The sequence below is a fragment of the Equus przewalskii genome, chromosome 6 (assembly GCF_037783145.1).
Source record: "Equus przewalskii isolate Varuska chromosome 6, EquPr2, whole genome shotgun sequence".
NCBI lineage: Eukaryota > Metazoa > Chordata > Mammalia > Perissodactyla > Equidae > Equus > Equus przewalskii.
The window spans coordinates 22,654,533-22,679,676 of record NC_091836.1 but is presented as its reverse complement, the minus strand read 5'-3'; the positions used below and the strand labels follow the sequence as shown (position 1 = coordinate 22,679,676).

The following is a 25,144-nucleotide window of genomic DNA, read 5'->3' as shown; positions in this document are numbered from 1 at the left end:
ACTCAAGTCCAGATTTCCTAGCCCTTCACTTTTTCTACTCTCCTTGGTATCTTTTTCATAAATATGAGAGAGGTAACTGTCAAAATACTCCAATCTCTTTGTCGTGGGAAAGCAGTTTCCCACGTGTCTGGGAGTAATTTGAAAGTGTCTGGGAAAGATTAAAAAAAACACTGTTCTACCTAGAGCAGAGCTGACTGATTAAAAGGGCTAATATGTCTGACACAAAGTCCTTTCTCTTACGGAGAATCTTTCCCTTTTTGTTTGTTTGTTTTGCACTATTTCTGTGGAATCACTCTATGACTTCCTAAAGAGGAGTCGAGTAATTTCTTTCTGGTCAAGATAGATCTCATTGATTTAGAATTTAAGAAGGAAATCCCATTCAATGTCAATGGCTTTTTCCCACTCATCTACTTAATTTTGCTGCTGCCACCACCCTATCTCCACCCACTCCTTTGCTAGGTCATTAATTTCCCTGAGAGGCTGCACTTTTCCATACCAGCCCAGGATAGACCCTTCCCCCTCCCCCAGCTTCCTCTCTCACTTCGGAAGAGCTTGTCCAAGATGTACTGTGATCAGTCATCTGTTTGTCTTAATATAGACTTAAGCTGAGGATTGATTCCTCAGATACGGTCCTGGAAGTGATTTACAGAGCTCTCTACATGCAGCAATAGTTTACTTTTAATGTTTTAATGATACTTTGTAAGATTGGAAAATTTTAATTGTTTTCATAGAACCAAACATACCTAATGTATTATAGCTCACAAATACTCAATTTACCAGTAACCAACAAGGCATTCTGGCTTATTTAAATTCTAAGATAGAGTATAGGAGCATTTTCTCTAGCACTTTCTTTTTAAAATAAAATGCCTTTTAAAGTTTCAGAGAATTTTACTTGGACAATTTTTTTTTTAAATTGCCTGTCTATATGTGACATATTCCTGGGGAAATATACAAGAAACTGTTAAAGGATACCATTAGGTAGTAGAACTGAGGTGGGGTAGATGACTTTTGTGGTTTGTTTTACACTTTTTTGTATTTGAATTTGCTTATCAGGTACCTGCATTACTTTTATCGTTAAAAAAATCGAAAATAGGAGGCCGGCCCTATGGCCTAGTGGTTAAGTTCAGTGTGTTCTGCTTTAGCCACCTGGGTTTGGTTCCTGGGCATGAACCCACACCACTTGCTGGCAGCCATGATGTGGCAATGACCCATATACAAAATAGAAGAGGACTGGCACAGATGTTAGTTAAGGGCCAATCATCCTCAGCAGAAATAAAAAAGAAAGAAAGAAAGAAAATGTTCACCATTTCTTCTCTGAGATACCTTGATGTAATATTAAAAATAAGATTTCTTGTATACAGCATAGACATCTTTTTTGAAACTACGTTTGCTCTGATCCTACTAAATTAATACAGATGCTGCATTGTATGAAGTAGTTGGTCCTAAAAGTTGTCTAAAGGAATTCAGTAGAAGAAAAGGAAAATGATTATGTCACACAACTGAAGATAGGTTTCTTAGAGAAAAATTTTTCCTGAAATTTTGTATAAGTATCATATTAAAATGCATACAGCAACCCTGGGAAGAGTTACAGATGTAAAGTGATGACTTAAAACCCGTTGACATAGTTCAGTGCTGCATTGCTAGTAAGAAAATGTTTCCTTTGGTCCAGGCCAGTCGTATATTAGTTAATTCTTTTCATAAACACTAAGTGCTTAAGAAGACATGTCATGTTAGTGGTGTCTATGGGATGGACACAAGGCTTAGTTCATGTACTGTAGGAGTTCAGAGAGGGGACGTGTTCTTTCCAGCGTTGGGAGGGTGGAATAATGAGGGTGATGCCATGGAGAAAGTAGATCTTGAAAGGTAAGTGGAGTTTAGGTAAGCTGAAAGCAGCCAAAATTAAGGGGAGAAAATACATCTAAGGAATAGAGCAGTTCTCCAAGGTTCCTCTACTTTTACACGTTTGACGTCCGTTCCAGTGAAAGCTGCAGCTCTCGGTGGCAGGCAGCTCCTAATTCTACTTCTCCTTTAAATTAGTGAAGATGAAGTGTCTTTGCTACATACCCTCTACCACCAATATGTGGAGTTGCATTGTACTTTATTTCCACTAGCATTTTCATTTCATAGTGTCCTTTTTAATATAGAAACAGACAATTCTCCTTCTTCTTAGTTCTGTACCTCTTTTTTCTTCTACTTTGTTCAGAGAAGAAAAATGTGAAGTGACTCATCCCTTGTAAGTGGAATCCCAGAATTATAGGGTTTACCTGTACCAACTATTCAACTTAATAATTGTACCATTTAAAAACTCTGTTTACTATAGCGGGCCATAGAATTCATTAAAATAAATCTCTTTACTGAGTCTGACCTATACTAGTAATGGCAGAATATTGGATATTATTAAAGTAATTTTTTAATTATTTTGATTACATATTGAAAATATTTATTATTTACTGATCCCAAAGAAATCTTCAGTAGTTTATGCTATTCAGTAGTAGGCCTATGCTATTGTACGAGTGTATGAATAATAGGGTACTTAGGACTCTGCAGAGGAAAGATTTGTCAGTTTTCTTAAACTCTCACCATTAGCAACACCTACTTCCCATTTCCAGCTTTCTCTTAAATTGTAAAATAGGTGCTCTAAAGGGCAGCCAAGAAAAAACCCTTGGGTACTAGCTCACCAGCATTATTTTCAGATTTGAGTACTGGTAACATATCTGTTTTCCTTTAAGAAACAGAATTTACTTTTATGACCAAAGCCTAAATGTGATATTATATCAAGAGAAGGTCTGACTTGCCTGACTTTGATTAGAAGCCCATTTGAAATGTTTTCTGCCAGGTATAAAAATGTAGACTGTCATCAAGTTTTACTTTGGTAGTTAGAGAATTTTTACGTGTTAGATTGTTTGAGTAACATATTAAATATTGTGTAGCCTTTAGGAATTAGCCTGTCAGTTGACTTTCCACACAATAGCAGATCTTTTGTCAGCAAGTCTCAAAATACAAGACAGACCTGGCCAGTAGAGCACCATTGTCTTTGCCTCTCAGGTACGTGAAGTACGGCTCAGGCCCAGCTCGGTTCCCGCTCCCAGACATGCTGAAGTATGTTATTGAATTTGCTAGTACAAAACCTGCCTCAGAAAGCTCTTCGTCTCAGAGTGATGCCCGTCTGACGTTACCAGTTTCTTCAGTGCACTCTCCGGGTTCTGACCTGACATCCGAGGAAAGGTAATAAAAACAAATTTTAAAGATAGTCTATGTTGTCTTTTTGGTTTAATTTCAACTAAGCACCATCTTTCCACCATTCACCCCATAAGAGCTCAAGGGCTGTGAGCTCTTTGTCTTAAAGGGTGGGATTTTGCCAACTGTCACTTGGGTGGGAGTGTTCATAATCCCCCCCAGCGCAGTCGTCTTGCCCATGGGATGGGCGCATTATTTCAGAGGCTCCTAAACTGTTGGGAATGGTGTTCACGCTCCACCAGGGCTGCTTGATTTTGAGCTGACTATTAGCTAGCTTCCACTAAAGGCCTTTCTCAGAGGGATCCTCCAGCCCTGATCTTCCAGAACATCTCATCTCCCATGTGCTGAGAAGTATGCATGACTAAGTAAACATCAAGGAAAGAGAGACTAATTTGTAAATAGAAAATTAAGACATGAAAAAGAACTGGCTAGAAATTGAGGAGGACAGCCCAGAGGGGCACATCTAGTGAAGAAACAAGACCAGTCACATGAGCTCTCTGAATGTATTCCAGCTCAACAACCTTTGTGGCCTAGAGGAGCCAAATTTGATCGTAGGGTCAGCACGGATCAAATTTGATGTGTGTGTCCTGGCTAATGAAAACACTAGAACCCATAAAAAAAAAAGTTAGACTTTTATGGTAAAAAAAACCCAACCATTCTCCCAACTCTCCCCCCATATTAATATTTATTCATCCACGTATGCGTGGAAATGCATATCTGGATAGACCATTCCAAATGTTAAGAATAATTATCTCTAAGGGGTGACATGAGGCTAGAGATGGGGGTTCTTTTACTTTTTACATTCTCCCTTTGTGTTTGGATTATTTTAATAGAATGTTTTCATATTCTTTATGAAATATAAATGCCTTTAATTTTTAAAAGTGGTCGGGCAGGCTGTTTAATCACATAAAATAATACTGCCTGATATTATTAGATTTTAAAATTACAGTATGCATGTGTGTGAGAGAGAGACAGAGATCTCTTCTGAGCTTGGGATATCTGCTCTTTTGCTTGTGTTGGGCTTATTCTTTGATATGTGTGGGTTAGGGAAAAGAGGTTTTCTGTAGTATTTTCTGCACGCGAGACGGGGGTGGGAGGAGTAGGGAATTGAGCGTTTCTTTTAAGTCAGAGCTAAGGGAAGTTTGTGCTCTTCAGCTTTGGTGTGAAACAGAAACCTGAGTACAATTAGAAGCTTAGTTTCTATTCCCGCTGCTTTGTCTGTGTGCAGTTTGTTTGACAGTAGTTCATTAGTAGATGAATTAACGTTTACTTTACATGCTGTATTCTCAGTTAGTTTCCAGCAATGATGTAAAGAAGTTAACGTTTACATTTTGTAGCCGAGGTGTTAGATTCCTTACCTGAGGTGTTAGATTACTAACTTTTCCTTGGGCGTTTAGCCAAGGAGTGGTGGCAGCTGAGATTGAATGCCTTTAAGTCCTGCCCCATGTGCTCTCCCAGGGGCCACCTGGTTGTATTCCAGTGAGAACACAGGATGTTCAGCTGATGCTTCATTTTTCTTGATTCTGCATATTTTATTCCTGGATGGGTAGTGTCACTTTAGTCGGTTGCATCTTGGAAACTCTGTAGTTGATGTCTTGATTCTTCCAGTCCCAGTCTTCTCTGCTCCATCTTCCTTCTTGTCCCTTCTTATGAGAAGGCATTCTGATGAGTGGTTAGAGAGTGTGAGTTGTAGACTCAGGCAGATCTGGGTTTAAAGCCCTCTCCATCATGTACCAGCTGGGTGAACTTGGGTAGGTTGCTTAATTTCTCTGAACCTTAGGTTTGTAACTGGTAAAATAGGGATGGTAATAGTATCTGCCTCATAAGCAGTTGTGTTAAATGAGATGGTGCTCAGAAAGAAAAGGTTTGACTCAGTACCTTCGCAGAACAAATGCTCACTAAATTATAGTCGTCCTTTTCCATATAGCAGCTTTCCTTTACAAAGGACATTAATTTAGGCAGAGGCATATTTTGGAAATTATTGCATGAACATCATTTTTGTCTCCTTTCAGTACAAGTAAAGAAAGCTCTTCTCAGGATGTTGAAAGTTCCTTCTCTTCTTGTGAAGATTGTCTACACAAGTCTGAGACAGTGAATAATCCGCTGAGGGCTTCCCGGTCTTCCATGGAAATGCCCGCACGGCCAGCTCCTCGAACGGTCACAGATGAGGAGATAAACTTTGTTAAGACCTGTCTTCAGAGGTGGAGGAGTGAGATCGAGCAGGATATACAAGGTTGGCTCTTTTAAAACCTGTCGAACAGTTACTCTGTGCCTTTTCTGTGTGTTGACTGTTTGGAAGTGAGGCGCCTTGGGTACACTCCCTGCGGTTACCATATATGCTGTTGAATTTCGGCATGGTGGCGGTGACATCTTTTGTTGTCACTTTTAGTTCCCCATAAGGTAGGTTCACACTCCCATATACAACTGGAAAGATCCCTCTTGACAATTTCCGGTAATTCCTGAATAGCTTACACACTGATGATCACCTTTGGCTGGAATTTGTCTGCATCTGCTGATTCCTCTTGCTGCAGTTGTCTGAACTCTGGCTTCACTTGACCCAGACTTAGAATTTAGCTTTCCTGGATTCCTACCTTTAGAAGCCTTTTCTATGTGAAGCATGCTTTACTGAAGGTTAGTCAGGTAGAGAATATTTGAGCAATCCACACAAACTAAAATCGAATTATTCAGCATTTTGATCTTAAAAGTCCTTTGGCTTCTTTGTCATGTTGCTCAGACTTTCCCCCCTCCCCTTCCTTTCTCCTTTTATCTGGAGAGCAAGAAAATAAAAATAAAAGTCTGGATTCCTCCCAAGTTCTTATTCACAGAAATTTAGCCCTACCTTTTGCTCTGCCTTCTCCTTTCCAGTCCTGTCTCTGGAACATATATTTTACACCCAAGTGACTCATTAAGGTCTTTTTCTAGATAGAGATTGTTTCCTCTTTAAGAAATTTTGGTTCTAATTATAAGAGATAATTTTTTAAAACCTCAATGTAATTATATTATGTAATATAATAAGTTATATTATGTCGTGTAATCACATATGTTATATATGTTGTGTGATTACATAAGTTTGTTATATTGAACCAAAAGCTTTCATAAAATAAAGCACCAGGTGCTTGAAAACCGTGTACTGCTTTGTGGTTCATAAAGTGAAGCTGAAATAGAGTCCCAGGTGCAGATAAGCAGGGGTCTTTGCTTAGTTGAAGCAGCCTGTGTGACGTGGAATGAAATCGTCTTAACTAAATATTCTTTCTTAACAGATTTAAAGAATTGCATTGCAAGCACTACCCAGACTATTGAGCAGATGTACTGTGATCCTCTCCTTCGTCAGGTAGGATGAAAATGGATGGGAAAGTGGTCAAGGCATGTTCTAGTGGTGCCAATGGTAGATATAAAAACAAAATTTGATGGTTTTCTTTGAAACCAAGTGGGAACCTCCCTGAGATATAAGAATAAACTTAGGAAAGCAGCAGATATTGTTCTGTTTCTTTATTTTAGGGTAAAAAAGGCAATATATCTTTTATTAACAATAGAACCTAAAACTTTTGTTTTGATTCTGCCACATGGTATTTTTTCACACAATAAAAAGGTTTGCTGTCGACTAGTAAGACAAATTTCTCATAAAATGGTAAGTTAAGTAGTGCAATGGTAATTAAGTAGTGTGCGTAGGGACTAGTAACCCATTCTTTCCAGAGTTCCACGATCCTTTGTGATTCTTCCTTTAGCAGCACTTTCAAACTTTCTCTAACCCCAAAAGGGAAATGGGCAGAAATTCTTATTATCCACATAAATTTTAGTTTAGAATAACATTCTGGCATGGAGGGAAAATGAGGCTCTGGGCAGGGGTGTGACCTCTCTGGGTGTTCTGTGTGAACAGCTGCAGGAGGAGAGCTCTCTTTCCAGGGTTGCATGGAGGCACAGTTATCCACGAGTAGAAGGAATGCGACCTGTAAATCTTGGACTTTCCCCATTTTGTCTTTAGTGTTATTTCAGAAATTTCACCACTAGTAAAAACATGTCAAGGTGTTGACTAAATGTAAGTTTAATTTGACTCTGTGGCTGACTTTCCCTTCCTTCTTCACTACTTACTTGACACTTAAGCATTGCTGTATTTTCTCCATATTGAAAAAAATATATGCTTTTCAAATGTTGAAACACGCAAGTATGTGGTTAAAAGGGTCTTCACTCCAGATAGGTAGATGATCACTCTCAAGAATCAACATAGGGGGCCAGCCCCATGGCCAAGTGGTTAAGTTCGTGCGCTCCGCTTCGGCGGCCCAGGGTTTTGCCAGTTCAGATCCTGAACACGGACATGGCACCGCTCGTCAGGCCACGCTGAGGCGGCGTCCCACGTGCCACAACTAGAAGGACCCACAACTGAAATGTAAGACTATGTACTGGGGGGATTTGGGGAAAAGAAGCAGAAAAAGAAAAAGAAGAAACATAGGGAACATGTGACTGATTCATAATGAAATATGCTAACTTAAATTTTGGTACTAAGTAAAGTAAACATGGAAGAAGATAGCTGCTAAACTTGTAGGTCCCAAATATGGTAAACTTTTTCTTTACATGAGTAGTCAAGGTGGTTCTATTTGAAGATAAACTGAGTTTGGACTTAGGGGGATAAACAGGTCTAGGTTATCTTTGGTTTCAGAACTATAATCGTAGGAGTTTAGAGTTGAAGGAGTCCGCAGAGTGGTCATCAAGGTAACAGTCTGCTTGTAAAGATCCGGGAACTGAGACGTACGTGGTAGATTCCAAGGCTGTGGTTTTGTTGGTTCATCTTGAATCAACAAGACGTTATGCTGGGAACCCCGTATCAGACGTGTATATATAAGTAGTTTTCCTGTCTGAGAGTTGGGAGTAATTTTGAATTTTAATAACCTAAACTTTGTCAGAATACTTTGCTTAATCTCACTCAGGAACGTGCCTTCTGATTTGCAGGTGCCTTATCGCTTGCATGCGGTTCTTGTTCATGAAGGACAAGCAAATGCCGGACACTACTGGGCCTATATCTACAATCAACCCCGACAAGTCTGGCTCAAGTACAATGACATCTCTGTTACCGAATCTTCCTGGGAAGAACTTGAAAGAGATTCCTATGGGGGCCTGAGAAATGTTAGTGCTTACTGTCTGATGTACATTAACGACAAGCTACCCCACTTCAGTGCAGGTAAAAATATCTTAGCCGAAGCCAGAGATGGGGGAACAGCTGTGCTGCTCAGGGAAGGAAACAGTCTAACAATTGCTTTAGAAAATTTAAACTAGAATTTATTGTAAAGTAATAATGCATTTAAAAAATACAAACAGCACAAAAGAGAATAAAAAGGAAAAAGAAGTTTGCTTTCCTACTCCATCCTTGAGCCCTGGTCCCGCCACCGAGTATCCATTGCAGGCTTTCTTACGTAGTCTTCAAGAAATATTCCCTGCAGATGCTGGGTTTTGTTTATCGATATGTCTCCCTCACCTCATTTTTTTCCCCAAATGGGATATTTTTCCATTCTATTCTGCATCTTTTGTATTAATTAATGTATCTCAGCAAATCTGTATATTTTCATAAATAGAACCAACTCATTCTTTTTAACAACTGCATAATAATTCCATTGCATGGAATATGTATGTAATTTATTAAACCAGCCTCTCATTAAGAGACTTTTAAGTTGTCTCTAGTTTTTTCTTTTTTAGTGACATCCTTATCCTGCACATATTTTTGCACCCTCTGGAGGAGAGCTAAAGTTTACAAGTGGAGTTGCCTGAACAGTGTCATACTTCTCGTAATACTATCACTGGTGCTAAGAACAATCGTAATTATCATTTATATTGGTACTTACTACCTGCTTTCAAACTTTCTCTCTCTAATAACTTATAACTGTAAAAGGAAGATAGGCAGGGTAGGAATTCTTATTATCCCCATTTTCCAGCTGAGCTGCTCCAGTTGTCCAGTCATACAGGCAATAAATAAATGGTGGGCCCAAGATTCAGATCCAGTTCTGACTTCAAATTCTGTGCTGTTTTCCATTTGCATTATTTTCTCCTTATTCCTTTTACATCTTCCGTGAGAGGTTCTATGACCAGTGTTTCATATCAAAGATCATAGAAGGCTTTTTCTTTTAGTATTCAAACTTTTTGTGTAAGTAAGAAAACATGTGAGGCATTTTGTCCAGGCAGCACGTTGTCTGATTTGCTAGTGTGTTTGGGGGATGGGGATGGGAGAACAATCACTGAACAGGAACTGATCTTTGTGATTGCATATTTGCAGTGTGAAAGCAGGAACAGCTGTTTGTGGGAGTTACTGTACAAATGACTGTTCTGGCTATTGGTGGTATATGGGAGCCTTGTTATCACATGTGTGGCTCATTTTTGTATTATGGAGCTAAGCAAGTGGAAACTGTCATTTGCTTAGTGAAAAGACTAGTTAGTGGCAACCAGTAAGTAGATAACGTTCTACTGTAGGTTTTTTTGTTTTGTTTTGGTCACAGGGTTAGAAGTGAAATTTAATATGTTCTTGCCATTTTTCTTCATAACTTTTAATGACCATCTGTTATTGACCGTCTAACCATTGTATCAAACTGCTTTCTGATAGCACTTAATTGTGTGAAACTTGGGCAGTATAAATGTCTTGGAATTCATCTCTAACCATCGACATCTACTATATACTGTCTATAACCATCAATATCAGTATCTACTGTAGCCATAAGTTATCTACAATCAATAATAGGTGCTGGGGCCGGCCCCGTGGCAGAGTGGTTAAGTTCACACGCTCTAGTTCAGTGGCCCGGGGTTTTACCAGTTTGGATCCTGGGCACAGACGTGGCCCCACTTGTCAGGCTGTGTTGAGGTGGCATTCCATATAGCACAAATAGAAGGACCTATAACTAAAATATACAGTTATGTACTGGGGGCCTTTGGAGAGAAGAAGAAAAAAAATGATTGACACCAGATGTTAGCTCAGGGCCAATCTATTAAAAAAAAAAATAGGTGCAATGGTTACATTGATAAAACCATTTAGCTTGAAATTTCCATTGGATCTAATGATTTTCTGAATTTCCAAGAAATATTTGGTCCGTTCTTGCTGCTTTGGCAGTGACTGACCTCTATTCCAAATCCTTACTCTCTGTCATTCATTCATTCATTCATTCAGTCAGTCAGTCATTCAATAGATATTCAATGCATGTCCGCCTACTACTATGCCAGGCGCTGCTATTGGTGTGCTGTGACTGTTGGCCTTGTACTGTCAGTACTACTAATGGGTTTTGTATGTATTTTTTATTAGGAAAAAAGGGACAAACTGTCATATTCTTTTTCTTTCCAGAAAGAACCTTTTGATTCCTCGTGACCTGTCACTGGATGGTACTCCATTGTCACTGTCTGTGTTCTTCCTCAGAGGCAGCCCCTGATGAATCCGATCAGATGTTAGGAGAAGTGGAAGCCCTGTCTGTTGAACTGAAGCATTACATTCAGGAAGACAACTGGAGGTTCGAGCAGGAGGTGGAGGAGTGGGAAGAAGAGCAGTCTTGCAAAATCCCTCAGATGGAGTCCTCCACCAGCTCCGCATCACAGGACTTCTCCACGTCACAAGGTAGCTAAGAAGGCCGCTCACGCCAGTGAGCTAGCGGCGCTCGTGCCGCGCCCCCTCAGGCAGCCCGTGCGCCTCAGCTGCTGAAGTGATGCACAGTCCGCGCAGTGTCGTTCCGATCTAGGTGACATTGCACAACCTGCTGGAATAACTTGTGGCTTTAGAATGTGGTTTCTCGTGAGCAGAAGTAATGTCAGAAAGCCTAGCCACCTGTACTTTCACACTGTTTAGTTTTGGCCTATTTCCCAGGTTATAGGTGAAACTGTGATAGAATACTAGGTAGACTTTATGAAAACTGTTCTCCAAAGATAATCTTCCTAACAGACGGTTGGTTGTAGGAAAGCTTCTTGGCATAAAGAAATATGACAAATATGGGAGCACATTACATTTTACAGAATCATCAGTGGGTTCGTGCTGAAGTAGCCATTTCTTCTAGTCACTGGTTTCTAGGGAAAATTTGTATAGATTTTTCTTTTACAAGGTTTGTTAGAAGGGTTGTATGTTAAACTTTGTATCCATCCTGCTTACCTTTTACAGAGTGTTCTAGACGTTACTTCCCATCACGTGCTAATTCTTCTGTGTAATTGTTTATCAGAGCCTCCAGTAGCCTCTTCTCATGGGGCTCGCTGCCTGTCGTCTGAGCACGCTGTGATTGTAAAGGAGCAGACTGCCCAGGCTATTGCAAACACGGCACGTGCCTATGAGAAGAGTGGTGTAGAAGCAGCCCTGAGTGAGGTGAGCGTGACTCAGAAGCCCAAATTCCCCTTCAAAGGGGCAGGCTTTCAGCGATAATTGCTGCAGTTTTCTCACATTTCTGTTTTTCTGTGTTTCTGCTGCGTTTAACCAATCCCTCTTTATTTCTCCTGTTTTTTCCTCCTCTTTCTCTTCATTCTTCTGCCACGGCTTAAGGAAACTGAACCCAAGAAGCCCATGCCCCCGGAAACAAACCTTGCAGAGCAGTCAGAACAGCCCCAAAAGGCTAATGATGCAGAATCTGCTGCCCAGCCTAATTCTGAGGTCTCTGAAGTCGAGATTCCCAGTGTGGGAAGGATTCTGGTTAGATCTGATGCAGATGGATATGATGAGGAGGTACAAAGATGAGTGCAGGATTTAGCTGCTTGTTGTCAGTCTTACATTCCCTTCTCATGTGACTGTATATATATATATATATATATATATTTTTTTTTTTTTTGGTGAGGAAGATTGGCCCTGAGCTAACATCTGTGCCAGTCTTCCTCTATTTTGTATGTGGGACACCACCACAGCATGGCTTGATGAGTAGTGTATAAGTCCGCACCCAGGATCCAAACCTGCAAACCCTGGGCCGCTGAAGCAGAGTGCACGTACTTAACCACTATGCCACTGGGCTGGCCCCTGAATATGCTTTTTAAAGGGGTTTGGCAATAGTTATATTTTAGTAAATATAAATATTTATATATTAAATATAAATAGTAAATATTTTCTCTTTGAAACAAATAATAAATAAGAAGGCCTATCTGGTTTTGACCCTAGTTACCATTTTTAAAAAGATAGCTTGTTCCCAGTATAGGTCTACCCAGGCATACACTTATGGGGGTCGCCGCAGAGTCTGGATCACTCAGAAAGGTAGAAATTAGTTCCTTTTTTGGTAATGAACAAAAAAATTGCCTTTTAATTTTAAGTTAGGAATCTTTGTTAATATTAGTCCACTGTTTTCCCTCTAAATATGAAATTTTTAGTTAATCTAGCAAGCAGAACCCATATGAATTGAAGCTTTTTTTTTTTTTTGAGAAAGATTAGCCCTGCGCTAACATCCACCACAAGTCCTCTTTTTGCTGAGGAAGACTGGCCCTGAGCTAACGTCCATGCCCATCTTCCTCTACTTTATATGTGGGATGCCTGCCACAGCACGGCTTGATAAGTGATGTGTGCGTCCATGCCCGGGATCTGAACCGGCGAACACTGGGCCATCAAAGTGGAGCATGCGAACTTAACCGCTACACCACCGCTCCAGCCCCTGGAGTTGTTTTTAATTGTAAAGCTTGAGAAAGAAGCTGGAGAATCCCAAGTTATTCACTGCCTGTCTCCTTTTCACTTGTCACTGCGCATAAATAATCATGAATCCTGTCCCTCAGATTTCTAGTGTTTCTTGTGGGATGTTCTTTTTAAATCATGGAAAGGTTTTCATTTTATAGTTATATTTGTGTATTCCCTATTTCCAGACTGTTTTAAATGTACTGTTCTTTCTAGTAAAACTCTAAAATGTTTGTGTATTTAGGATGTATGTTCAAACTACAGAACTAAATTGGAATTCTCATTCAGACACTTCCCTTCTGAGAGCTATAATTTGACTTGGTTTTTCAGCAGCGCCATTTTGTAGGTATTTTTAGACATAGGTCTTTATACATCTGCTCAATTAGAGAGGATAGATAGGGGTCACTTGTCTTGGGCTAGGTCTTGACCATGTGTGGCGGGGCGGGCTGTGAGAGCGTGAATAGGTGCGTGCGCCCTGACTTGCAGTAGAGGCTGCCCAGGAGCACGCTGCCCCGCTGCCCTTCAGCAGCCTGTGCGCCTTTCTCTCGTGCAGTCTTCTTTTGAACCTTTCTTCTCTCCTTTTTCTCTCTGTGTTTGTGCCCTCTTGTGGTAGGTGATGCTGAGCCCTGCCATGCAAGGGGTCATCCTGGCCATAGCTAAAGCCCGTCAGACCTTTGACCGAGACGGGTCTGAAGCAGGGCTTATTAAGGTATCTCTGTTTTTTAAATTCTAATCCTTGTACCGTAGGTATCATAATAATGGGCAGTAATGCTATTATGGTAAAAATGAGATTAAAAGTGTCTTTCATTGAAGTAAGATGTAAAACTCCCTGTCCTGTCTTACTGATGAACAAGGTACCCCACAACGCGGGGCTCTCCTCTGCTCTTGGTGCTCTGGCAGCCTTGGGGGGGCCCTGCCGTTCCGTGTCACACCTGGCCTGAGGGCTTGTTGTTCTTAGGAAATGTCTATTAATAAAGCTGTGAGTGAGACATTGCCTTTGTAATTTGGGGGCATTAATATAAGAAAGTGGGCCATACTTTTTAAAGTACTTGAATAAAATTTAAGGTACTTGAATAAATTGCATTTATGTGGATTTTTAAAGTTGAGGTCCTTGGTACTCAAGGTTATGCCTGAAAGAAGTAAAGCTAAATATTTGTTTTTCTGAGAACTTCATGAGAAAAATGAGTTTCTTATGAGTACAGTCTGTCTTTGGTCCCAGAATGCCAGAGGAGTTTCATCCCTTGGGAAATGCAAACAACTTAGAGAATTCCTGGTTGCCTCTGTCATTCCTCAATAAGAATTTCTTAGAAGTCTTGTTAGAGTTAGGGAAGCCTCCATAGCCCTCAGTTTCTGTGTGCAAAAGCCCACAGTGCCCCCTTTTCTAACTCTCAGTTCCGTCGTTAATAGGCATTCCATGAAGAATACTCCAGACTCTATCAGCTTGCCAAGGAGACCCCCACCTCCCACAGTGATCCTCGACTTCAACACGTGCTTATCTACTTTTTCCAAAATGAAGCACCCAAGAGGGTGGTAGAACGGACCCTTTTGGAACAGTTTGCAGATAAAAATCTCAGCTATGATGAAAGGTAAGAAGGGAAGATGCAGGTGAATCACCCTCCTTCTGCTGCTGGCTTGACTAACTCCTCCGAGGCGGGAGCTGTGCACCGACCCTGTGATTGCTCTCTGAACTTTGTCCCACACAGGTCAATCAGTATTATGAAAGTGGCTCAAGCTAAACTGAAGGAGATTGGTCCAGATGACATGAATATGGAAGAGTACAAGGTGAAGTCTTTCCTATAAATCTACAAGACAAAAAACATTATTTCCTGAGGCAAAACTAACAATTTTAGGTTGTCACAGACTGACTTGTCCCCCCTGGCCCCCAAAAAACTGGCTAAGAATGGATAAGTGATCTTTTCTTGCTTCAGAATAGCAGATTTCTTTGTTCCATTCTTCTGTTAGAATGAATCAACACTTCATTTTCCTTAAATAAGTACTTTAGGCTTGTCCTAGGCAATAAAATTTTTGAATTCATGGTTTTGGTTTTAAATAATATAGTTTTCTAATGTTTCTATATTAGAAATTCAATTTCTTGCATTAAAATGCATATATAATTACAATTTTTTAAGCAAGCATTGGGTTCTGCATAAAACAATGTTATGTACCACCGAAGGTATGTCCCCCACACCCTACTGAGCTTGCATGTTGCTCTTTGTGACTGGAGTGGTCTTATCCTTCTATCTTCCCTACCTCTTGAGGTGTCATCAGAACTTGAGAGCTCACTCATTTAAACCAGAGCTGAATGACTTTGACATGGGTGTTGGGCAGTAAGATAAATTCTAAAGCTCATATGAAATAAATATTTCTGTTCCTCAGTGGAAGGAACAGAACATTGAAAATTAAGGTCTGCAGTAGATTTTTATTCTAAATGTTGAATATGTTGTTCTCTGAAAGCTTTTGTGTTTGTTGTTTTTGTGCTTGGTCACATGTGCTCAATAAATATTTGTATTGAGTTTAAAACTTACTGTGGTAGAGAGCGTAGAAATCGTTTGTTTTGGTCATAATTGTTAATGGCAGTCATTCCTTTTCAGAAGTGGCATGAAGATTATAGTTTGTTTCGAAAGGTGTCTGTGTATCTCCTAACAGGCCTGGAACTGTATCAAAAAGGAAAGTATGTTGGCTTTTTTTGTCACTCAGATTATTGGTCAGGACGCTGTTATTTATTTATGCCCACCGAGGAATACAGAGAGTCACAGCCCGCATCACCCCCCTTGTCACCTGCGCCCGTGTGCCTCTATTTGTTCCAGTGTTTCACTTCAGTTTTGCGGTGAACATCATACATTGTTCTTCATCCTTCCTGTAATAATAGGTTTATTAGTAAAGAGATATAACAGCTACACTTGCTTTGTGACAAATGAACTCAGAGAATGAATTTTAGAGTTGGCATGGGCCTTAGTGAGCATCAAGTCCAGTCTTTGTTTTAGAGTTGGGAAAAACTGGAGCCTAGGGAAGTTTCTTGATTTGCCTTGGGTTTCTTGGCCGGTTTGTAGAAGAGCTGAAACTGGCTGCAGTCTTTGGCCCTCAGGCTTGTCTATCTTTAAGACTTTTCTGTAATTGCACCCCAGTAAATTTTTGTATTAGAGAACAGTGAGGTCTAAGGCCTGGATTTTGGAGAAGGAGCACTGAGCCGTTGTTTATCTGCCGTTTTCTAAGGTACCAAGAGGCGCTTTCCTACCTAGTGTATGCATATCAGAGCAATGCCGCGCTGCTGATGAAGGGGCCCCGCCGCGGGGTGAAGGAGTCCGTGATCGCTTTGTACCGGAGAAAATGCCTTCTGGTGTGTACTGTTTGTAAAGCCTTACAGTTTTTATTTTATCGTATTGTAACCTCTGCTCCTTGAAGCCATGAAGAAATATAACTTAAAAAACAAATAATCTCTAGTAGGTTTTAGATTTTTCCAAACTCTCAAGAATAGTTTTACATTGAAATAGATTATTTTAAGTTACTTAAGTATCATTCTTCTTCAACCCCTGATAGAAGTTAGGGTGAGAATCAATTGTCCCTTTTTCTGGGCCCTTGATGTGTTCCTGCATTATAGCTTTTATGTCATTGCTTTCCTACTAGATTGTGAGTTCCTTGAGCACAGATCCTTTTCTTATTCAGCTGTTTCCTCTGTGCCTGGCACATAGGAGGCATCTAATAAATGTATGTTGAAGGCATGCAGTGTTTTTCTGTGTTCCATGCTAAGCTGGTAGGTGAGAGTTTTCATGACTTCTAAAGAGACTCCAGTTTTTAAAAAAAAGTATGAACCATAAGCATTGGTTCTGCTGTTCTGTTAACTTCATTGGCATGCACCACTGAAGATCCCTCCTGCCCTACTTTGCATTTGGCAGCCACATGGAAAGGCAGACCCGTATGGCCTCTGCCTGCCCAGGGGTTTATACAGGTGCTTGTCCTTCAGAGAACTACAAAGAGGTGGCTTGCCCTCAGATTGTGTGTTTGTGTTTGTCTTCCCTGACACCCAGCGGAATTGCCCTTCATGAGAAGAGTCAGGCCAGCGTTTCTACCACTGCCTTGTTAACACCAAATGGAGGGGATTAAGTCATGACATATGTTCACCTCAAGAGGTTCATTTTCTGATTTATACTTTGATTTCTGTATCAGTTATAAGTATGGCAGGACATTTTGAAGCTGAAAAAGGGGCCTTGTAGATTTGATGCATCTGAATTTTTTTTTTTTTTTTTTTTTAAAGATTTTATTTTTTCCTTTTTCTCCCCAAAGCCCCCCGGTACATGGTTGTGTATTCTTCGTTGTGGGTTCTTCTAGTTGTGGCATGTGGGACGCTGCCTCAGCGTGGTCTGATGAGCAGTGCCATGTCCGCGCCCAGGATTCGAACTAACGAAACACTGGGCCGCCTGCAGCAGAGCGCGCGAACTTAACCACTCGGCCACGGGGCCAGCCCCATCATCTGAATTTTTTTAGAGCCATTATTTATTTATTTTGTGAGGAAGATTCACCCTGAGCTAACATCCGTTGCCAGTCCTTCTCTTTTTTGTTTCTTTCTTGAGGAACATTAGCCTTGAGCTAATATCTGTGCCAGTCTTCCTCTACTTTATATGTGGGACATCTCCACAGCATGGCTGATGAGTGGAGTCGGTCCACACCTGGGATCCGAACCTGTGAACCTGGGCCACTGAAGTGGAGCATGCGGAACTTTAAACACTCGGCCACAGGGCCGGCCCCCTAGAGCCATGCTTCTATTTTGTAAATCCCCAAATACAGGTTACATTTTGAATATCTTGCTCAGCTTCCACTCGTAGACGGCAACAGTGATTCAGGTTCTTTCCGTCACTGGCTCTCAACCCTCAGTGTGCCTCAGAGTCACCTAGGGAGCTTTCACACAGTGGTGACGCTCAGGCCCCTCCCCAGACACTTAAACCAGGCTCTCTGGGGAGGGGCCTGAGCATCAGCATGTCCTCTGCAGGTGATTCTGATGCTCCCTGGAGGTTGAGAAGCGTTGAATAGGCCTTTTGGTAGAAGCAGGGGTTAAGCATGACCTTGACTTGGAAGCATAGGCTGGTGGGTCAGAGACTTTGCTGCATTAGAAGCACCTAGGGAGCTTTTGGAAAATGCCAGTGCCCAGGTCACCAGCATACCAATTAAATTAGCATGTCTGAGGTGGGGCATCAGTAGTTTTTAAAGATTCCCAGGCAATTTTAATGTGCAGTAAAGTTTGGGAACCACTTATTTAGGTTCTTCTAAAATAGATACTTATCTTTTTCAGACTTTTTTCACTCTGCCTTTTATCTTTAGGAGCTGAATGCCAAAGCAGCTTCTCTCTTTGAAACAAATGATGACAACTCGGTAACAGAGGGCATTAATGTGATGAATGAGTTGATCATTCCCTGCATTCACCTTATCATTAATAATGATATCTCCAAGGATGACCTAGATGCCATTGAGATCATGAGAAACCATTGGTGCTCTTACCTTGGGCAAGATATTGCAGGTATGTTGTTAGCACTTCCAATAATTTCTAAGGCTCTTGAGAATTCTAGAAATTACGCTGGTCTCACTGTATAGCAGTGGTTGACAGACCTTATTAAGAGATTATTGGAACCCCCTAGCATATAAGTGAGTTAAAAGTGTTCTGTGCTATCAAAACGAGCAATGGGAGCCTGGGCCTCTGCCCCTTTTAGCCTCTGTTACCTCCTCTGGCTACTGAAGCAGTTCCACAGACAGCCAGCAAGCTCTGTTTGCAAAAATCACTGCTCTCCAGGAATATCAGACTTCTATTACTTTTTCATCTGCCAAAATCTGAATTCTAATTTTATAGTTTAAAAATCAAAATCTATATGTACAACTTGATTACCTGAGGGGTACCATAACTAAATTTCCCTGTGACTTGAAGTTGCAAGACATAAACATGTTATTAATAATAATGCCTTCAACATTAATAAATTAGTGAATGAAATATCCTTGCTTGTCCAAAGCATTTTCGAGAGGGAGCCTAAAACTAGTTATTTTTAGGTGAGTTTGGTAGACTTAGAAAGATGGTGTATATTCTAGAATGAATTCTCTTTGTTAGTTTTTCACTGATGTAAAGATATTCTCCTGGCTTGTTAAAGTGTTTGTTTATAATATTTATTGAAAAATTCTATAATAATTAGTAGCTGTGAATTTCCTTTCAGTGTCTTCAATTTTTGTTTGGACCATGTGTGGTAGATACATAGCTTTACTTTATGCCATGTATACATGCTTGTATATTTTAATCATTTGAAAGAAGACAGCATCATTATATTTATGGTACAGAGTATTATATCCACCCACTCTCTCAAATTTTTAGAGGATGATTGTTTAGAAGATCGGTCCATAATGAAGTGAATATACAGTGTTATTTTGCCAAATGTCAAATGGCTTAAAGCTGTGACTTAAAGCTTTGGTATATTTGGCAAGTAGGTCTTTGTTCCTGGTTTGGCCTGAAAGAATCCTCATTTGTTGTTAGCTGGCCGGCATAATGCTTTGACCTGTGAGGTCGGGTACTGACCTTCTCGTATAGTTGCAGACTTAGTAGTTTTTATTTAGAGTTCTGTTTAGCTGTGTATGTAACTGTCCGTTTTCCCTCCACAGAGAATCTGCAGCTGTGCTTAGGGGAGTTTCTACCCAGGCTTCTAGATCCTTCTACAGAAATCATTGTCTTGAAGGAGCCTCCGACTATTCGACCTAATTCTCCCTATGACCTTTGTAGCCGATTTGCAGCTGTCATGGAGTCAATTCAGGGGGTTTCAGCTGTGACAGTGAACTAAGCCCCCACATACTCAAGGCCTATCCTGGTCTTTGGTTGCTTGCCTGTTGTCCAAAAGTCTGTCATCACAGTGCTTACCTTGGGAAAAGGACTGGGTGGGAAAGTCAGATTCAGATCCAGACCCCAACTGTGCTGTGTGTGTAAAGAAGGATTGAAAATAAAATTGCACTTTTTAGGTACAGAATCATAAAAGCAATTTCACTTAAAAAGGCAGGCACCAGTGTATTAAAGTATTGAATTATGCCAGAAGACCTGAAATGCCTCTGGTACCTACGAGAGTGCTTGGGCTTTTCTAAGCCTCTTGCCAATTTTTAAATTATCTTTCAGGCTTAAATATTTTTGACAGCAGAATAGAAGGGTGATTCATCAGAACCTGAACCAGAAGAAAAGCTACTAGTTATTTTATCAAATATGGATGACATTTAAGAATTCTTCACTGTAAGGGTTGAGAAATACAGACCTTGCCTGGGTTTTGACAAGAGATGACAAAATGGATTAGTGATGAACCACTGCCCTTTTACATGTGGGTTGAATATAAGGTCATGTGGCAGTAAGATGCCGAAAAGTCAAAGCTGCCTCTCCTTTCTTCTGTCTCTTTTATTTTATATTTTTAATTAAACCAGAAAACCTCATACTCAGTCCTGAGTGAAAGAAAGGAAGGCATTAGGGACTTTAGGTGGAATAGAATTGTGAAACTTGACTAGAGATAGCATTTTGATAGTTGTTAACCATTTAGGTAAAATTTTCTAGCATCTGAAAATTGTCAAAAACAGATGTCTAAGGCTGCTTCTGGCCCAAAAGAACATTTTGATGCCCTTACCCTTTTTTGCTTTGGAAAAGTAAAGGATGTGGGTTTGTAAAAAGAAAACAAAACTTATATATATGTATATGTAGAGAGAGAACTATCCCCTGTTGACCATTTTTAAAAGGCTCCAGATTGGATACTGGGTTTCAAGCAAATTTTAAGATTAATGAGGGAATCATGGGAGGGAAGAACACTTAATACAACTATGCAGATTTTATAAATGTGCAATAAAAGTATTTGTTTTACCTCTGGTGTGCAGTATGGCCTTTATTTAAATATTAATTTTATACTTTGGAAATGGATGAACTCAGTAAGCATTTGTCATGTTTTGGTTTTTCTTCTTTAAAAGAAAAAAGCAGATTAAAGGGTTGAGAAACTTAATGGGATGAAATGAGAGCAGGCAACAGTTCTTGAGCAGCACCTAGTGGTGACTGATACCTTTTCGTCTCATGCGCCAGTCGTATTGCATGTACGGGTATCCACTTTGTAATTTGTCAAATTTAGAAAGCAAAAAAAATTATTTTCTTAAAGCTGAATTTCTTATATTGTGATTAAATTAATGTTTAGGCCATCTTTTAAAGATACTCAGAGGTGCTTTTGTGTTTTAAAGCTAATTGCAAACATTTGTTTCATGGGAATTGATCAGTTTTCTTACCCGTTGGTTACCTTTTCTTTTTGGTGAGGAAGATTGGCCCTGAGCTAACATCTGTGCCAATCTTCCTCTATTTTGTATGTGGGATGCCACCACAGCATGGCTTGATGAGCGCTGTGTAAGTCCGCACCTTGGATCCGAACCCGTGAACCCCAGGCCACTGACGTGGAGTGCAGAAACTTAACCACTGTGCCCCCTGCCATTGATTACATTTTGCTATTTAAAATTCTAAGTACCACCATTTACCTTTCACTTTTAAATCCCTGTCATTATTGAGTACTATGCACAGTTATATTATTTCACTTAATATAACAACCTTGCGATGATGATGGGGCCTATGGTTTGTCCTAAGTCAGAGAAGAAAGTAGTGCAGCCAGGTGGTCTCACTTCATGGCCTTTGCTTTTAACAACTGCTCAACTGTCCTTGGTAATCTTGTAAAATCTTTTGCTTTGTATCTTTCCAAATTAGTTATTTTCTAATGAGCTATTGGGATTTACAGTTGGCCACGAAAGGAGCAGATGGACATCTGTAGTGTATAGTGTGTGGTGTTGAAAAGTTTGTATCATTTGGATGCACTCAAACCACCAGGGGGAGTGCTGAAAAGTCGTTTCTTTTTCTTCACTGTAGGTACAGCTTGGTTTCTTACAGGATCCACAAACTGCCTGAGACCAGGAATGGTTTTTACATATTTAAAGGGTGTGAAAAAAGGATGAGGAGTAGGGAGGTGGGGAGAAGGAAGAAGAAACCTATATGACCTTTACCTAAAATGATTCAAGAATTTGGGCAGGGTACTTGACATCAGCATAAATTCCGTTGAGACTGGGGTTAGCCTTTCCATGGTTACCTGAAATTGCAATCCTTTTCTGTTTGTATTTGTTAGCTCTTTTAAGACCTATGAGGCATATAAACTCATTTTTACCCTACCCACTTGAAGAAAGAGGTGTGAAGTGGATACATACAACAGAACAATTTAAAGAACTAGAGGCGAGGATTGAATGAAGGGCTGGGATATATCAAGGGTAGGATAGAAGGGGGAATTAATTGTAGCTGTGATCTATTCATTTTTATTGCTCAGTTTATTGTATTTCATTGTATGAGTATATCTTAAAATTTATTCTGCTAATTGTTGTTTAAGTTGTTTCCAGTTTTTGGCTGCTACACATAATGCTGCCAGGAACATTTATGTACGTGCCTTTTGATGCGCGTGCAGATGCATTTCTGTTGCTATGTAACCATGAGTGGAATTACTGGGCCATGGGATATTTGGGTCATAGGAATAGATAAATATCTTTATTAGATTCTGCCAAACAGTTTACCAAAGCGGTTATGCCAATTTAACCTCCCACCAGCAGTTTTATAAGAGTTCCAATTGCCCTATATTCTTGTCAAGATTTGGTTTTGTTAGTATTTTTAATTATGGCCATGCTGGCAGATGTGTGATGATATCATTTTAATTTGCATTTACCTGCATAACAATGATGTTGAGCATTTCTTTATATGCTTACTGGCCTTTGGTTATTCTCTTCTGTGAAATACCTGTTTAAGTCATGCCCACTTTTTTGTTGGATTTCTTGTCTTTCACTTATTGATTTATAGGAGTGTTTAAAAATATTCCAGTTATGGAAACTTTTTTGATTATGTACATTTCATGTATCTTCTCCCACTCTGACTTTTCACTCTTTTATCTTTTGATGAAAACAAATGTTTGATGTTAATATACTCCAATTTTATCAGTCTTTTCCTTCATGGTTAGTGCTTATGAGACCCTGTTGAGGAAATTATTACCCAAGGTCATCAAGATATTCTGTGTTATCTCTCAGCAGTTTTGCTGTTATACCTTTCACATTTAGCTGATAGGCCCGCATCATTTATTGAAAACATTGTCAATTTCCCAGTGCTATGCCTTTGTCATAAATCAAGTGTCTACATGGGGGTCTGTTTCTGGGCTCTTTTGTCTGTTCCACTGGCCTACTTGTCTACTTGTACCACTATCACACTGTCTTAATTAGTGTAGCTTATAAGTCTTGATTTCCAGTAAAATAAGTTGTCCAGTTTTGAATGTCTTCAAGATCATCCTGGCTATCCTTGATCATTTATATTTCCATAAAAGTTTTAGAATCAGTTTGTCAATTTCACACATGCACACACATCTCCAGGGATTTTCATTAGGTTTACAGTGACTAGAGAGAATTTGGAGAGAATTGACATCTAATCCGTGAACATGGTATACTACATCTATTTAGGTTTTCTTTAATTTCTGTGTAAAGGTCTTCCACATCTTCCATAAGATTTACTCCTAGATCTTTGAGGGTTTGCAAACTACTGTAAATGTTGTCATTTAAAAAATTCCATTGTTAATTGTTTGTTGCTGGTATCTAGAAACAAATTGATGTTTTCATATCAACTTTGTATTCGACAACATTGCTAAATTCATTTATTAATTCTAATAGTTTATCACTAGTTTTTTTAGATTTTTAAAATGCACGATGTTATCTGTGAATAATGACTTTTAATTCTTTATTTCAAGTCTCTACAACATTTATTTTCTTGTCACACTTACTAGGACCTCTGGTACAATGCTGAATAGAAGTGGTGATAGTGGGCATCCTTGTCCTCTAATATCAGGGGAAGAGGTTTTCAATATTTCACCACTAAATATGCTGTAGGCTTTTTGTAAATTCTATTTATTAGGTAAAGAAAGATTCCTTGTATTCTTAGTTTGCAAACAGTTTTATAAAACTTACAAATGGATGTTGAAATTTGTCAAATGCTTTTTCTGTGTCTATTGAAATGATTACGTGGATATTCTGTTCACGTGTGAATTACATTTATTGATTTTAAATGTTAAGCCAACCATATGTTGCTGGAGTAAACTGAATTTGATTATGATACAATTTTTATATATATATGAAATTTCTTTTTTATATTTTGTTTAGGATTTTTGCATGTATGTTCATGAGAGACATTGGCCTTTAATTTTCTTTTCTTATAGTGTCCTTGTCAAGGTTTTGGAATCAAGATTATTCTGGCCTTACTGAATGAGTTGGGAAATGTTCTCTCATTTTCTATGCTTTGGAAAAATTTGGATAAGATAGGATTATTTCTTCCTTAAAGCCTGGAAGACTTCATTATTGAAGCCATCTGAACCTAGAATTGTTGTTTGTGTGTGTTTTTTAGGAATGCTTTTACTTATGCATTGAGTTTCTTTCCACACATGTAGAGTTTGAGATTTTGGGGGGTTACTTCCTCTTGTGTTAGTTTTGGAAAATGATTAGAAATTTGTTCATTTCATTAAAATTTAAAATTTAGTGTCTGAAAGCTCATATTAATACCTCGTGTGTGTTTTTGTTTTAATGACTCTGGGATCTTAGTGATGCCCCCTTTTCCTTACTGATCCTGGGTGATGTTTCTCCTCTTTTCTTTTTGGTTAGTATTTCCAGGTGTTTATTGGTCCATTCAAAGAACTGTATTTTGGTGTTGCTTATTTTCCTCTTTTGTAAATTTTTTTTCCCTGCCTTTTTTAATTCAGAGCTCTTCAGCAGTGATCCTTAATCCTGGCCACCAATCCAGAATCAGCTGTGTCACTTTAAAAAGGCCTGCTAAGGCCTTAACGGTACAGACACTCGCTTGTTAGATTTGGGCTGGGCCCCTGATGCCTTTATGCTTAGAAATCATCACAGATAATTCTGATAACACAGTGACAGCTGAGAACTACTCCTTTGTAGAACTGCTATGCCTACTAAGAAAGTGGCTCTTAAACGTTGTGATCAACACACTGAATTCTGTGCTTCCATAAAAAGTCTGTAGAACCTCCTTCAATGATAGTTTACAGGTTTTCATGGTTTCTGAGTTAATATATTTTATCTTGGCACATTCCTCAGGCTAACCTGAACTTTGATGGAGATATAGAGAAATATTTTTTTCTACATAATTAACCTTTCCTTTAATTTCCATAAACACGTCAGTTCCTTAAAGTTTACTCACAGGCTTAACTTCCCAGCTGTTTAGTCATTACGTTACTTTTCCCTGAGCCTTTAAAAAAATTCTCCACATTC

General features: G+C 39.5%; 1 protein-coding gene across 12 annotated transcripts in view; it reads left to right on the top strand.

Annotated features, from left to right (window-relative positions):
* The window catches only part of USP28 (ubiquitin specific peptidase 28), a 59,260-nt gene extending 38,579 nt beyond the window's left edge, over nucleotides 1–20,681 (top strand). For 5 of the 12 annotated variants that reach the window (XM_070623151.1, XM_070623150.1, XM_070623156.1 and 2 more), the window contains 14 exons: nucleotides 3,046–3,225; nucleotides 5,250–5,470; nucleotides 6,498–6,568; nucleotides 8,182–8,410; nucleotides 10,622–10,816; nucleotides 11,409–11,548; nucleotides 11,723–11,902; nucleotides 13,440–13,535; nucleotides 14,234–14,412; nucleotides 14,530–14,608; nucleotides 15,418–15,497; nucleotides 16,040–16,163; nucleotides 18,140–18,335; nucleotides 19,457–20,681. In XM_070623151.1, coding sequence (XP_070479252.1) covers nucleotides 3,046–3,225; nucleotides 5,250–5,470; nucleotides 6,498–6,568; nucleotides 8,182–8,410; nucleotides 10,622–10,816; nucleotides 11,409–11,548; nucleotides 11,723–11,902; nucleotides 13,440–13,535; nucleotides 14,234–14,412; nucleotides 14,530–14,608; nucleotides 15,418–15,497; nucleotides 16,040–16,163; nucleotides 18,140–18,335; nucleotides 19,457–19,632 — 2,146 coding nt within the window. In that variant the 3' untranslated portion in view covers nucleotides 19,633–20,681. Of the gene's footprint in view, nucleotides 1–3,045; nucleotides 3,226–5,249; nucleotides 5,471–6,497; nucleotides 6,569–7,428; nucleotides 7,622–8,181; nucleotides 8,411–10,621; nucleotides 10,817–11,408; nucleotides 11,549–11,722; nucleotides 11,903–13,439; nucleotides 13,536–14,233; nucleotides 14,413–14,529; nucleotides 14,609–15,417; nucleotides 15,498–16,039; nucleotides 16,164–18,139; nucleotides 18,336–19,456 lie in introns of all 12 variants that reach the window. The other 7 variants (XM_070623155.1, XM_070623154.1, XM_070623160.1 and 4 more) reach the window with 3 other exon arrangements.
* The last annotated feature ends 4,463 nt before the right edge of the window (nucleotides 20,682–25,144 follow it).